General features: G+C 36.8%; 3 protein-coding genes across 5 annotated transcripts; all 3 read left to right on the top strand.

Annotated features, from left to right (window-relative positions):
• The first annotated feature begins 4915 nt into the window (after window positions 1-4915).
• Window positions 4916-7099, top strand: LOC104774137 (calcium sensing receptor, chloroplastic). Of its 2 annotated transcripts, XM_087461921.1 has the most exons (6): window positions 4916-5457; window positions 5540-5785; window positions 5890-6082; window positions 6239-6380; window positions 6477-6608; window positions 6703-7099. In XM_087461921.1, exons 1-6 carry the CDS (start codon window positions 5242-5244, stop codon window positions 6935-6937), a joined length of 1164 nt encoding a protein of 387 aa, XP_087318047.1. In that variant the 5' UTR covers window positions 4916-5241; the 3' UTR covers window positions 6938-7099. The 2 variants fall into 2 exon arrangements, with proteins under 2 accessions (XP_087318047.1, XP_087318048.1); XM_087461922.1 differs by lacking the exon at window positions 6703-7099 and having other exon boundaries at window positions 4995-5457; window positions 6477-6612.
• Window positions 7100-7619: 520 nt separating this feature from the next.
• LOC104774136 (putative acyl-activating enzyme 17, peroxisomal) lies at window positions 7620-12269 on the top strand. 2 transcript variants are annotated; one of them, XM_087461920.1, is made up of 14 exons: window positions 7620-8231; window positions 8324-8453; window positions 8537-8793; window positions 8916-9120; window positions 9425-9465; window positions 9545-9670; window positions 9894-9967; window positions 10051-10271; window positions 10513-10607; window positions 10871-11087; window positions 11186-11311; window positions 11387-11485; window positions 11609-11821; window positions 11933-12269. In XM_087461920.1, the coding sequence occupies exons 1-14, from the start codon at window positions 7981-7983 to the stop codon at window positions 12044-12046; spliced, it is 2169 nt and encodes a 722-aa protein (XP_087318046.1). In that variant the 5' UTR covers window positions 7620-7980; the 3' UTR covers window positions 12047-12269. The 2 variants fall into 2 exon arrangements, 1 of the variants encoding a protein (XP_087318046.1); XR_015563933.1 differs by lacking the exon at window positions 10513-10607.
• A 241-nt stretch (window positions 12270-12510) lies between these two features.
• Window positions 12511-14189, top strand: LOC104770655 (protein CHAPERONE-LIKE PROTEIN OF POR1, chloroplastic). Its single transcript, XM_087461919.1, has 5 exons — window positions 12511-12734; window positions 12914-13014; window positions 13199-13581; window positions 13774-13850; window positions 13942-14189. Exons 1-5 carry the CDS (start codon window positions 12670-12672, stop codon window positions 14090-14092), a joined length of 777 nt encoding a protein of 258 aa, XP_087318045.1. The 5' UTR covers window positions 12511-12669; the 3' UTR covers window positions 14093-14189.
• The last annotated feature ends 468 nt before the right edge of the window (window positions 14190-14657 follow it).

Below are 14657 nucleotides of genomic sequence, written 5' to 3'. Positions count from 1 at the left end.
GTTTAGACATAGCGTTTGACTTAGTTATTATCGTTGGTATGCCTCTATTCTTAGCTGTTGGATTCGTTCTCTTTCGATTGCGGTTTATAACTTTACTTCTAGTTGTTAGTAGTTTCCGGGGACTTATACTTTGTCCGCCGGCTTAGACTCCTTCTTTTGGGCTTTCGACTCCGGGGATATCTCTGTCTTCCGCCGGCTTATGTATTTCACAATGTAAAATTTCAAGCAGTATCAATACCATCAGATGACAAAAAAAAAAAAAAAAAAAGCTAAGTACTTGTTTTGCATAGAGAATGACGTGTCTTGCGTAATCATGGTGTTTTTTTTTGTTCTTTTCTTTTTTTTTGAACGATGATTTTTATCTTTGATAATGATTTTTATCTTTCAAAGTTAAAATTTAGAATTTTTTGTTTATCTATTACATATTTTATCATTTGTCGTCTTATTAATAATGCGATAAAATGGTCAATATATATATATATATATATATATATATATATATATATATATATATATATATGGGCAGAAACACTAAATATTAGAAAGACTCTAAACCTTTGATCAAAAAAAAAGAAAGAAGAAAGACTCTTAACCCAAAGAAAGAAGCAAAAACCCAAATAAGAAAAATGAATTCCTAAGTTACAGGGAAACTAATTGAAATCATAATTTTGCCATCTGAATTTTATTGATAACCCAAGGAAGGATACAAGTTGAAATTACATGAGCCGGTGGACTACTGAATGTCCCCAGAGTCATTAGCCCAAAAGAGGGAAGCAAACCCCAAAGAAACGGGGAAACTGATTAAAAACAAACTCATAAGCAAACATCTAAAAAATGAACAAAGGTTTTGGAGAGAATGAAACCTAAACACTATAATTGAACAAAAGCACGAGAGACTCCTGCAAAGCTTCTCCATAGAACATTAAACGTCGGAAGCACCAATAAAGCCGGAAAGACCTCACACCGACGCCAAACCAGAGGCAAACCTACATAGAGGCAAGCAAGATACCAACGCGACCAAAGACACAAATATAACTACCCAAGCACCTCACCAACCAGACGAAGAGAGCAAGAACCCTAGGGACAAAGAAAACCTTGAAAACGACTGGAGACAAACCACGCAAGATCAACTGTTCTTACACGCGGACACTCGTCGACCCAGTTTCAGCCACCTACAGACATAAAACTGGTGACGTCCTCGCAAGAGAAGAACTAGAGAACGATTCCACTGCTTCGACTAAAACCTAACTCCAAAACTTCACAAGGAAACTCAAAGAGAGGCTAGTAGGTGACTCAGCAACAAAATACCATCCAAATGGCTCACACCAAGAACGAATCCAGAGAAACTCACAACCACAACCCAACAAGAAGACTCGAAGCAGAGGTAGTGCAAAGATCCAAGATCAAAACCAAAAACCCGAGCCACATCCATCAATTCAAGCCTAACATACCACAAAGAACCTTAAAGGAACCCATGGTCACGCCATACAAACCCTAGAAAGACCTCTAAATAAAGGAGCTTGAGACCCAACAAACCACTATACTATTCCCACAAACAACAACTAAAGCTACCATCAAGCAAACAGGAGATATACCAAACACGCTTAACTTGGTGAGATTGAGATCACGAGACAGAGAATCAAACCCACTTTCCTAAATTAAGAAACCTCTCGATTAAACACCACCGAGCATCAAAATGGATTAGATTTGGATCTTCAAAGGAAGGGAGAAAATTCACCGAACCAGCAAAAGAAGACAATCCATGGCCAGACAAGGACAAAGGCAAGAAGAAAAAGCAAATTAACACAAAAGAGGCTCAATGCCAGGGCTAAAAAGCCATCGGACGTTGGCCGAGAACAATAGCGGCAGCTGCTTTGTTTGTTTTACAGAGGAGAGAGGTGGAAGAGAATTAGGGTCACCTTTATGGATTCTTCTCAGCTTTTTTTTTGGTTCTTTTTGTTTTTGCTACATAGAACTAACTACTAAACTTAAAACTTAAATAAGCTCAAAAGAAAAAGGAACTTGCCAAACTTATTCCCTCACCAATGTGAACAAAGCTACTAAGGTAACAAAGGACAACACGAGTCCACCTTGCAGTTAACGAAATCTCCAGTTATGAAGCCATAATACCTCTCAAATAGATTGAACCTTGATATCTATTATGAGAGAAAGACACCTCTTTAGCTTTTTTGTTATTTCTTTTTTTTTTTTTTGCTTTTATTTGTGTTTTATATTACGAGAAATCATGGGTGGTGGTGTAATGGTTTAGGATAAATGTATTGGGTTTGTTGTTGTGGATTTTCGGCGCTTTTATCCTAGGGCTGGGCATTCAGGTAACCTGTTCGGGTTCGGATATTACCCATTTGGATTCGGGTAAATGGGTTTAGAAATATAGAACTTATTGGGTATTTTTAGATATATGGGTTTGGTTCGGTTTGGGTACTATCGGGTTCGGGTCGGTTTGGGTTACAAATTTTAGAACCCGATTAGTACCCGAACTACCGGGTACCCGAAAAAATATAATTAAAATTAATTAAATTTAAATAAATTTAGTTAAATTTTAACTTATGACAAAATATTTTAGATATTTTGATTATTTTTGATATTTAGGTATAAAACTAAATGAAATATTCAAAATTATAATCATAATTTTGGAGTAATTGCATTATATAAATGATAAATATTATAAATATGTTTATATGTTCGGATTTATGGGTACCCAAACGGGTACCTGGAATTATCCGACCCTAACCCGAACCTACGAGTATTTGAAAATAGAATCCAATAGGGTTTTATAGGTAAACCCGTTCCCAACCCGAACCCGGTTTTTCAAGTCGAATTCTGGGTTAGGTATTCGGGTACGGTTTTTATAGTGCTTTGCTAAATACTTGTTATAACGGTTAGATAAAAAAAAAAAAAGAGAAAAGATTTGAATGGAACACGGTTAATCGACGTTTGAGACGCAAAGCTAGAAGAAACGATTTTTCTTTTATTACCATAATACCATTCATCATCCTATTAGATGAGAGATCAGTTCAATTCTTATACTATCATATCTGTTTAATTTGTTTTTGTTCTGTTTCATACGTCTAAATCGCTTGTTCTGCTCCATCTAATATACTTTTTCCATTTAGACCGAGAAAACCTACTCTTGCTAGTATTAATTAAGTTGGCACGTCGACCACTCCAAAATAGATAAATCATTCTTTTTTAATTGTATTTTCAAAGTTAGAAAATAGAAGAAATGAACATATCTACAAAATGGAAAGATAATGTATAAAAAACAGTAGTAAAAAGAGGAAGACTAAAAAAAAAATAGAGAAAGAAACTAGTAATAAATTGTGAGAATCATTTCATTATTCTGTCAATCATAGACTTTTGATAAAAGTGAAAGAAAAAAAAAATAGACCAAAAGGACAAAAGACGAGGATGATAAATTTGTACGGCAAAACGGTGAGTCATCTAAAAGATTCTTTCTCTTTTCTAAAAACTTTTATATTGTTCTCAAATTATATTCTCACATGCAATGTACAATACATAAATATGTTTTGTAATTTGTAAACCAACCATCCCTCTCACTGCTGGTTTTGTTCCTTTTTTCTTTTTTGGTGAGTTGTTATGAGTTCTCTCTCGAGGTTTGCTCTGTATCTATGGTTTTCTTGATGCATTATGTGGCTTTTGCTCGCTTCTCCGGCTCTAGATACCGCTATTTTACCTGAGCATTGCCCATTTCTTGAGAGAACACTTGCTTTTGCATTACTATGTAAGTCTATGTTCATTTTCATTCTTGTCTAGTGAGTGATAAGATATCCACACAAAACCAGCGTTGAAAACTACTCCAAAACTTTGGTACATTACGCAATCCAAATAGCGTAATAACCCTTTTTAATCAGGATTTAAGTGCTCATATTCAGTGATTAATAACAGTCCAGAGAGGAGAGAGCCATGCTGCTTCTTGTTTATTTTTGCATTATTAGAATCTGTTTTGAAGTATTAATGAAAGTGGATGTTCAAGAAGAATCAAATTCACTCCCGGGAACTTTCATGTGTCACCGTCTATTTGTTGAGAAAGACACTTTTGTTGTTAGTCATATATGTGTTCTCTTTTCCCTTATTTGGCTGTACAGAAAAAAAAAAAAAAAAAAAGGTGAAGGAATCTTGTGAAGTGAATGGATTCCTCAGCTCGTGGGTTTTAATATTTCCTTGGAGCAAACTTCAAATGGTAACATGATTCCATTCTCATATTAGGTAAGCAAAGGAGAATCTTGTTCTTTTTCAAGATCAAGACTTGTTTCTCAGATTCCAGAGAAATAGTGTTGTTCTTATATATCGTTTATGATGACGGTGGAACAACACATGAACTTGCTTTGAGTTTCTTTACATGGGATTTGGTAGTTTAATTGGTGAATAATTTATTGCTAATATGTTAGCTTGTTTGTTTTAAGGTCTTGTTATGGTACACTAGTACTACTATACATTATGGGGGAAGAACTATATATATTTGCTAATGTTATGGAGCTAGTGATCTGGTCATCTTGCTTCAGTCATGGGAAAACAGGAACCAGAAGAACCTAAGCCAAAATCTTGTCCAATTTGAGATACTTGGTTTGTGTTGGGATAAAGTCTAATTGCAGTTTTTGGTCTTGGTTCATACAAGATGATGATTATCCTACTACGCGTTCGATATTGGTAACACAATTTGAGGCGATTGGAGGTCAAACTGCTTATTCGATTACCTATAGAACGGATGGAACATATTGTTCAAAGAGGTGGCTAATACAGACAGATACAGTTCCTTTGTTTACAACCCCTACACTTATTTACCAAACTTGCATTCGTATTTTTCCTAATTTTATTTGTATGTTTTCTAATGTTTCATTGTAATCATCTTTGTTGTATTCTGTAGTACACCTTTGACATTACTGTAACAATAAAATTCTTGTACTACATAACACAAAGTACATATACAAAAGCAAATGATTCGGTTCTGGATCGGTAACGAATGGCTAAGCTTAGCACAACCAATTGCCACGTAGGATAAGTCTGACCAATCAGAAACCATCTTTCAAATCTCCCTTTTGTTCAATCTTAACCAGAAACCTCAATTTTACTTATAATCTTTAGAAAAAAGGCAAAGCTGAAGAAACAGTTTGCAGACAACATTGAAGAGGAGTATTACGAGTGTCTTTGTCTCTTTCTCTGTCGCATTGATTTGAAAAGTTGTGTGGCAGAGAGAAACGCATGGCTATGGCGGAGATGGCAATGAAGTCTTCAGTATCTGCAAAACTCACTCTTCCTTCTTCTTCTACGTTTTGTAAGAAGACAGTGAGACAGATCTCTGTTTCACTTCCAACATCAACTTCAATCTCTCTGTTATCTCTCTTTGCTTCTCCTCCTCATGAAGCCAAAGCTGCTGTTTCCATTTCCAAGGACCAAATCGTCTCCTCTCTCACTGAAGTATAATTACAATCTCACTTAATTAATTTTACTTCTGTCTTGTAATGACCAAAATCGTATCCTTAATTATTGTCTTAAACAGGTGGAGAAAACAATCAACCAAGTTCAAGAAACTGGTTCGAGTGTTTTTGATGCAACGCAGCGTGCGTTCCAAGTAGTAGGAGATGCTCTTAAACCAGCTTTGGACACTGCTTTGCCCATTGCAAAACAAGCTGGTGAAGAAGCTATAAAGCTTGCCTCTCCTGCTTTCTCAGAAGCTTCAAAGAAAGCTCAAGAAGCAATGCAGAGCTCTGGTTTTGATTCTGAGCCTGTCTTTAATGCTGCAAAGGTCAGATTCCTTTTAACATTCAAATTTGTTGGAGAAGTTAGCAATTTAGGTTTTTGGTTTTTAGGGTTTAAAATGGTTTGTGTTGTTTTTGCTTGGGGATGTAGACAGTAACAGATGTAGCACAACAGACAACAAAAGCGATTGAAGATGCTAAGCCGATTGCTTCATCGACCATGGAGACGATTTCTTCAACTGATCCTAGTGTCATTGTTGTTGCCGCTGGTGCTGCGTTTATTGCTTACCTTCTTCTCCCTCCTGTTTGGTCTGCAATATCTTTTAACTTCCGTGGATACAAAGGTACCTCATATTTTAGCTTCATACTCGATTACTCCGTATACATCATCTTGAGGCCAACATAATTAAGTTTGTGAATTGTGGTGATAATGTATATAATTCAGCATAGGTTAAAGTTGAGAACTAACTCTGTATATGTGGTGTATGTTTCGAATGAAGGTGATCTTACCCCGGCTCAAACACTTGATCTTCTCTGTTCCAAGAACTACTTAATGGTGGATATAAGATCAGAGAAAGAAAAGGAGAAAGCTGGGATTCCAAGGCTTCCTTCAAATGCTAAGAACCGTGTGATCGCGATACCGTAAGTGTGTTGTTTATCTTTGAACATTCTTTTTCGTGTTTTGTATACCCTAAAAAGTGAAAGAAACACAAAGCCCCTTGTTCTTGTGATGATCAGATTAGAAGAACTACCAAACAAAGTAAAAGGAATTGTGAGGAGCTCGAAAAGGGTTGAAGCAGAGATAGCTGCATTAAAGATTTCTTACCTCAAGAGAATCAACAAAGGCTCCAATATCATCATCTTGGATTCGTGAGTTTTGTTTTATTTGCTCTTTTACAAGACCTATTTCAATCTTGTTAAACCAAAAAGATTCATCTTTATCGGTCTTTTTTGGGCTATGTAGGTACTCGGATTCGGCTAAGATAGTGGCGAAAACGTTAAAGGTTCTCGGGTTCAAGAATTGCTATATTGTGACAGATGGATTCTCTGGTGGCAGAGGATGGATGCAGAGTCGGTTAGGCACTGATTCATACAACTTCTCGTTTGCGCAAGTCTTGTCTCCATCGCGGATTATCCCAGCAGCTTCTAGAAGCTTTGGCACTAGATCCGGAACCAAGTTCCTTCCTAGCTCCGACTGAAAATAAACAAGAGGATACATAATAGTCTAAAAAGTCTTGTTTTAAATTCCTTTATTTCTCAACTTTGAGATATCTTTTGATAATTACTTTTGCATTGATGATCATATGTGGAACTAGTAAAAAAAAGACAGATGAAATCGAACTGAAGTAATTTTAGCAAAACCTGAAGATCATGTATAAGAAGAGTTAGAACTTAGAAAAAAACATGACCAAATAAACCGGGATGGGTGTTGGCATGTAATGGTAGGAAGAGTTTGGGATAAAGACGTAAACTGAGGATAGCTCTAGATTTGGACTAAAATTCTCATAGATGCATCTAGCCATTTTTGGACTATCTTTGTAGGTCTGTGGCCTAACTTTATCTTAAATTGAGCTTTGTCAGTTCCTCCCATTTACCATTTGCCGAATATCCCACTTTAAAAATGGTGGAACTAGAAAAAGTTTATTGGATTTTAGTTTAAGTGCTTTCAATAATGTGAAAGAAAAAAAAAAACCCCACATACGTATAAAGTTCAAAAACTTATAAATGCAAATACCACTCAAATCTAAAAACACTACCGATTCATACAATCCAATTTTGATGAGAGTCGTATCTAGAGAAAAAACATCATAACTAAAATACAAAGATAATGATCAAAAGTGCGAAAGAGAAAAAAAAAAAAAGGTGCATGTCAGAGAGTTCAACAACATAATGTATATAGACTGAAACCAATTTGTAGATACATAATACATCAAATGGTATTAAAGCAACCAATTTATGTATATAGACTGAAATCAATAAAAAGATTCATAACAACATGTAACTCCTATCAAGAAGAAGAAGAAGACGATGATGATCAGAGAGACATTCAGACGTGTATAAGAGTGAAAAAACAAAGTTGTCAGAGTCTCAGAGATCAAAAAACAGATTGACACGTGGCAATCACGATCTCTGTTTATATTACGTGGACAATTTCGCCACTCACTCTTCCTCTGCCACTCTCAGTTTTGAATCATTCACACATTCATTTGTGAATGACGTACAAATCCCTTAAAAAAAAAAAATGACGTACAAATCCCTAGAGTCAATTACCAAATCCAACATCGAAGCTTTAGGTATCTCCGGCGATGTCTCGGAGAAGCTTCTCAAAGATCTCCACGAGATTCTCCGTTGTTCCGCCACGCCGGTCGAGACGTGGGTTCAGGTTTCTCGGCGGATCTTGCATCCTGACCTCCCTTTCTCTTTTCACCAGATGTTGTATTACGGCTGCTACAAAGATTTCGGACCCGACCCACCCGCTTGGATACCCGACCCGTATGTTTTACTTTACTATATAACTTGATGATGATTTTTCTCCGTACGTTTCAGATTCTTTATTTGATGTATTGAAAATTGTATATTTTTAGGAAGGTTGCTTCTTCAACTAACGTAGGCAAGTTACTAAAAAGGCGTGGCAAAGTGTTGTTAGGTGATGATTACAAGAACCCTGTTTCAAGTTTCTCGACTTTTCAAGAATTCTCTGTCTCACATCCTGAGGTTAATTAAACATTTTTTTTTTTTTTTTTAAATAGCTTTTGATGTTTATGAATCAGGTCTTGATTATATGCTTTTTGTATCAGGTGTATTGGAAAATTGTGCTGGATGAGTTAAACATAGTGTTCTCTGTACCTCCTAAGTGTATTCTAGAGAAGGATACATCTGGAGTGAATCCTGGAGGTAATTGGCTTCCTGGTGCTTACTTGAATCCTGCTAGAAATTGTTTGACTCATGGTTTCAAGCGAAGATTGGATGATGTTGTGATTCGATGGCGTGACGAAGGCAGCGATGATCTTCCTGTTAATACCATGACGCTTCTCGAGTTACGATCACATGTCTGGTATGAAATTTTCTCATCCTTGTGTGGCCTTTTGTTTGTTAAAAAAGGAAACTTTTTTAAGTTATGGTTTTTTTCTTCTATATATATAAAATCATGCAAAACTAGTGTTGTATGATGTTTAGGTTGGTTGCACATGCTCTTAGTGCTTTGGATTTGGAGGATGAGTCAGCGATTGCGGTTGATATGCCTATGAATGTTGAGTCTGTGATCATATACCTTGCCATTGTCTTAGCTGGCCATGTTGTTGTTTCCATTGCCGATAGTTTCTCTCCTCGTGAAATATCAACACGGCTTAAAATTTCAAAAGCGAAAGCCATCTTTACTCAGGTAAATTCATATGGATTCTTTGATGGATAGATAATGAAGGTGTAAAATTTACTGTTTAGCTATATTATAGTGTGATGTGATGGTTTTAGTGATGAACTGTTTGCGTTTTCCTTTGGAATTTAGTTAAGGTTGTTGCCAAAATATGAACGGTTGTTAGGTGATTTTTAAACAGTTAAATAGCCTAGCTGGAAAAGCCACTTTGTTTCAATTATTGTAATGGTCACTGTGTATAAAAAGCAGCATATAGCATGGTTTCTACTCATCTTATTTTAGTTTTTTAAGTTTTCATTTTAATTCTTTGCAGGATGTGATCATTCGTGGTGATAAAAGTATTCCCCTCTATAGGTGAAATTCTATTAGGACTGGTTTTATTTCAAGATGTTGGCTGTAAAATTGGTCTCACATTATCTATTCCATTCTGCAGAAGAGTCGTTGATGCAGAAGCACCTCTGGCAATTGTTGTCCCAGCTAGAGGCTCTAGCTGCAGAACACAGTTGCGTGAGAAGGATTTGTCTTGGAACAACTTTTTGGGGAATGCAAGAAGTTTGAGGTACTGTCTACTGCATTTTTATATTATCTCGCAGCTTCTAGTTAAAAATGGAAACAACTGCAAAATATTGTTGCTATGGTTAATGATGGTCTAATGTGACAAGTAAAGTGATGGTCCTGAAAGTGAAATCTAATTCCTATGATATTGTTTGAGGAACACTTAGAGCTTGCTGTTCCAAATTCCTGGAGATTTAGAAATGATATATGCTGTACTGTTCAAACAGAGGCGTGGAATATGTTGCTGTAGAGAAACCAGCTGGAGCTTACACAAACATCCTTTTCTCATCAGGAACCACTGGTAGACCAATGAATCAAACTGCATCATGTTATGTAGATGAGGATGTGGGTGTTGAGTTACCAAGTTTTTTTTTTCTGGTGTAGGTGAGCCAAAGGCTATTCCATGGACGAACATTTCACCTCTGAAATCTGCTGCTGATGCTTGGTGCCACTTGGATGTTCGTCGGGGTGATGTTATTGCTTGGCCGACCAACCTTGGGTGGATGATGGGTCCATGGCTTGTTTATGCTTCCTTGATAAACGGGGCTTGCATGGGATTATACAATGGATCACCTCTTGGTCCTGCGTTTGCCAAGTTTGTGCAGGTATGCCAATCTCATACATAGGTTAAACAGAAAGAAAGACCATAAAAGAGACAAAAGAAAAACATATTTTGTGCAAATATTTCCACAAATCAAATAGTAAAACATCAAACGGGAGCTATGAATGACTGTGGATTTCATTGCATGGTTTACTCTGGGATTTTATTGCATGGTTGACTGTGCAAATATATCCACAAATAAACTAAAACATCAAATTTACCATATGTTTATATTCTGGGGTTAGGATGCCGAGGTATCAGCTCTAGGCGTGATACCAAGCATTGTCCGGACATGGCAAAACTCGAACTCTACTTCTGGCTATGACTGGTCACGAATCCGGTAATACCGAAAGTGCATATTCAGAATGTTGTTGAGCCTACATTATATTTTTGGTGCGGACCTTAGATGTTTTGAGAATAAGAAGTAAACTAGTGTTTTTATGCCACCACTTATTCTTTCAGAAATAAATCTACCTATTTTGGTTATATACTGTGGCTATTTCTTACAACAAATTCTCAATAAACATCTTATGTAGTTGTTGAAGTCAAGAAGATTTGTCTATGCAGTAACATTAATTTTTTATATTGATACTTTTTCAACAGTTGTTTTGGTTCCACTGGTGAAGCTTCAAATGTAGATGAGTATTTATGGCTGATGGGCAGAGCACATTACAAACCTGTAATTGAGTATTGTGGCGGAACTGAGATTGGAGGCAGTTTTATCACAGGTTCTTTGCTTCAACCTCAGTCATTGTCTGCTTTTAGCACAGCTGCCATGGGTTGCAAGCTTTTCATTCTTGGTGAAGATGGCAATCCAATTGTAAGAAACTTTATGATATTATAGATGATGCAATATTCTTCTGAAAGATCTTACGGTATGAAGGATGTATGATCTCTATTCTCTCTTCTTCGTTTTAGCCTCCATACGCACCGGGAGTAGGTGAATTGGCTCTTTGCCCGCACATATTTGGAGCTTCAACCACTCTCCTGAACGGGAATCACTACAAAGTTTACTTCGAAGGAATGCCCACCTTCCAAGGACAGGTAATCCAACTCTTGCCATAAGTATACAGAGGTTTCCATTGGTTTTAAGTCTGTGGCTAACCTGCTTTTCAATAGATTTTACGAAGACACGGAGATTTATTTGAACGGACCTCAAAAGGACACTACCGTGCTCACGGACGTGCTGATGACACAATGAATCTTGGTGGCATAAAGGTAACCATACTGTACAGACTCTTATATAGTATTGAAACATCATCTCCATTAATAAGAAATATGCACCAGCCTAACATTCTGTATCATCATCACAATCACAATCTGTTAATTGATTTTCTGCAGGTCGGTTCTATTGAGATCGAACGAGTGTGTAACTGCGTTGATGACAATGTTCTGGAGACAGCAGCGATTGGTGTTCCTCCTCCAAGTGGTGGTCCTGAGCAGCTAGTAATCGCTGTTGTGTTCAAGAATTCGGAGTTATCAAATAACGATTTGAGCCTCTTGAAGAAAACCTTCAACTCTGAGATACAAAAGAAACTGAATCCATTGTTCAAGGTTTATTATTTATTATATACAGAAACAACAAACACAAAAGAGAGAGTTCATAAGTTTTTTTGTGGTTTCAGACAATAATCGGGCTAATGTGTGTGTTTTCACATTTGACAGGTATCATCTGTTGTGACTCTGCCTTCTTTACCGAGGACGGCAACAAATAAGGTTATGAGAAGAGTTCTAAGGCAACAGCTTACTCAGACCGGTGTACTAAACTCAAAGCTATGAGAGGCATATTGCTCTCCAATACCAATTGTTGGTTTGCCAATTCACATAAAAACCACATTTGTAGTCTTTATTGTAAAATCCACATTCCATGTATTGTCTGTATCAATAATAAATGATCTCAAATCACATAAATAAAGGGAGAATCTTAGTTTGTACATACATGTAATGAGATCCTTGCTCCTTAATGTCAAAGAATTTTATATCGTAACAAAGATAACAAAAACCACAAAGATTGTATCATTCAAAGTGAATGTAAGAAGATTAAATACGATTTGTTGACAAAAAAAAATAAAAATAAAGGATTAAATACGATTTGCTATCCAAAACGCAACATATTAAAAAAATCTGACTCTTGGTGATCAATTAAGAATTTAAGATGTTTCATATTAACTCTTTAGCAAATATCAGGGGTGAGATTCTAAAATTAACTAAATACATGGACATAAACGTAAAACTTGAAAGATGAGGAGTGATTCACTAATGTACGCGAGGCGGTGCAAGATAGCAACTTACACGCTTATCTTCACTTTTCATATACACAAAACGTCGTAAAGCTAAAGCTCATCTTCAGCCGAAGCCTAAGCGCAAAAACGCCGTCGGGTTAGTCCGGCGGAGGAACCACCATGTCTTCGTCTCTTCTTCTCTCCGGTACTACTGTATCTTCTCCGTTCATCGCTCCATCAAAGCTGTAATCTTACTCTCTCTCTCTCCCTCTTCGCCTTTTCTTAGGGATTTTGAATTAGCTCGTCGCAATTAGCTGGTGTTTCGTTCCAGTCATAGCCGGATAATTTTAGGGTTTGTCTCTGTAAGTCTCAGGAATTGAATTCTTATGAGCTTCTGTAATCGTTGTTTTCTAATTTTTTTCAGTTCTCTCGTACGAAATTTCAATAAGTCATCGCTGTTACCATTTCGGAATGCTCCAAGAAGCTTAACAAGTGTTAAGTGCACCCTTGATTCTTCGTATGGAGGTATTGTCTTCTCTTCTCCCCTCAATTTAGTCACTTTCGATTAGGATTTAGTACTTTCTTATCCAAAAATTTCATCTTTTTTTTTTTTTGGAACAATTCGAATGATTTAGTGTAGAGTTCACTTTCTCAAGCTTTGAGCATTTTTTAGTTGTTGCTCATGTATCTCAATGAATTTGTTATATAGGCAATGTCCCCACGTTTCCTCGGACCAGAGTTTGGGACCCGTACAAACGTTTAGGAATTAGTCCATACGCTTCCGAGGAAGAAATCTGGGCCTCTCGTAACTTTCTCTTACAGCAGTACGCTGGACATGAGAGAAGTGAAGAATCTATAGAAGGGGCCTTTGAGAAGCTTCTAATGTCTAGTTTTATTAAAAGGAAGAAGACTAAGATCAATCTTAAAACTAGGTTGAAGAAGAAAGTTGACGAATCTCCTCCTTGGCTCAAGGCTCTTCTTGATTTTGTTGAAATGCCTCCGATGGATACTATATTCAGAAGACTTTTCCTCTTTGCCTTCATGGGTGGTTGGAGTATCATGAACTCAGCAGAAGGCGGTCCTGCGTTTCAGGTTTGCTACTACTTATACTATGGCCTTGTTAATCTTTAGTATACAATCTAGTGTAGCATCTGATCAGCTAATCTATATACTAGACACCTTCGCACAGGATTAATTATTCGACCCCTAGATAGAGTTGACGAGTTTCTCTTCTTATTTTGTTTTGCATATACTGGTTTCTGATTTCTTTGGCTGTACTTGTAGGTGGCGGTATCATTGGCTGCGTGCATATATTTCTTGAATGAGAAGACAAAGAGCTTGGGGAGAGCTTGTCTAATCGGGTAAACTACTGGTCCTATCAAATTAGCTGAAATGAAAAACTCAAAGAGGTCACTCGTTGTTTCATGATCTGTTTGGCTTTTATGATTGCAGAATTGGAGCATTAGCGGCTGGGTGGTTCTGCGGTTCACTAGTCATTCCCATGATTCCGACTTTACTCCTTCACCCGACATGGACACTCGAGCTCCTAACATCACTGGTCGCTTATGGGTTTTTGTTTCTATCGTGTACTTTCCTCAAGTAAGTTGCGGTTTCATCCAGACACTTTTTGTTGTTTTGCCCACAACATTTACCGAACGATGCTTCAGGAATATTAGTGAAGTTGTTAAGTGTTTGATTGATTTCTCATTCTCGTAAAAAATCAATCGGGTTCCAAAGTAACTATAACCCTTCAAGAAAGATTTCAGTTTCTACTTTCCTCTCAAACTTTGACGAGTAATCAAAGTTATATCATTATTGACTTTATGAGTGAGACAAAGAGAAACATAGAATAAGTCGATCACTGAATCCTGGGGTCTATTTCTCGATTCACATTTGTTCTGAACTTTTCGAGCAATACTGTAAAACTGAGTGATGGGTATTTCCAAGGCGTACCATTCAGTCTCACCGGATTAATAAAACGTATCAATAGATACTTTCTTCCTTGTTGACTGAAAACTCTCAAGTCTTTCATTGAGAACAATCAGAAACCTGGTTATAAATACAAGTTTATGTGTATTGATGTAAACATGGCTAGTCAAACCAAGAATTTTCTTCCAAAACTATGTAAATTCGATGTCAAAATCGATCAGCTCAATTGTGTATACGAA

This window comes from Camelina sativa, chromosome 8 (assembly GCF_030686135.1).
Source record: "Camelina sativa cultivar CO46 ecotype springtype chromosome 8, ASM3068613v1".
NCBI lineage: Eukaryota > Viridiplantae > Streptophyta > Magnoliopsida > Brassicales > Brassicaceae > Camelina > Camelina sativa.
This window is presented reverse-complemented; position numbering and strand designations above follow the sequence as displayed.

What these genes read in the sequence shown, in the direction of transcription:
- LOC104774136 (XM_087461920.1), top strand. Translation starts at nt 7,981, where the DNA reads ATGACGTACAAATCCCTAGAGTCAATTACCAAATCCAACATCGAAGCT. An exon ending in CCCGCTTGGATACCCGACCC is followed by an intron (nt 8,232 to 8,323) that starts GTATGTTTTACT and finishes GTATATTTTTAG; the next exon opens with GAAGGTTGCTTCTTCAACTA. An exon ending in CGAAAGCCATCTTTACTCAG is followed by an intron (nt 9,121 to 9,424) that starts GTAAATTCATAT and finishes AATTCTTTGCAG; the next exon opens with GATGTGATCATTCGTGGTGA.
- LOC104774137 (XM_087461921.1), top strand. Translation starts at nt 5,242, where the DNA reads ATGGCTATGGCGGAGATGGCAATGAAGTCTTCAGTATCTGCAAAACTC. An exon ending in TAACTTCCGTGGATACAAAG is followed by an intron (nt 6,083 to 6,238) that starts GTACCTCATATT and finishes TTTCGAATGAAG; the next exon opens with GTGATCTTACCCCGGCTCAA. An exon ending in AATATCATCATCTTGGATTC is followed by an intron (nt 6,609 to 6,702) that starts GTGAGTTTTGTT and finishes TGGGCTATGTAG; the next exon opens with GTACTCGGATTCGGCTAAGA.
- LOC104770655 (XM_087461919.1), top strand. Translation starts at nt 12,670, where the DNA reads ATGTCTTCGTCTCTTCTTCTCTCCGGTACTACTGTATCTTCTCCGTTC. An exon ending in AAGGCGGTCCTGCGTTTCAG is followed by an intron (nt 13,582 to 13,773) that starts GTTTGCTACTAC and finishes CTGTACTTGTAG; the next exon opens with GTGGCGGTATCATTGGCTGC. An exon ending in GGGAGAGCTTGTCTAATCGG is followed by an intron (nt 13,851 to 13,941) that starts GTAAACTACTGG and finishes TTATGATTGCAG; the next exon opens with AATTGGAGCATTAGCGGCTG.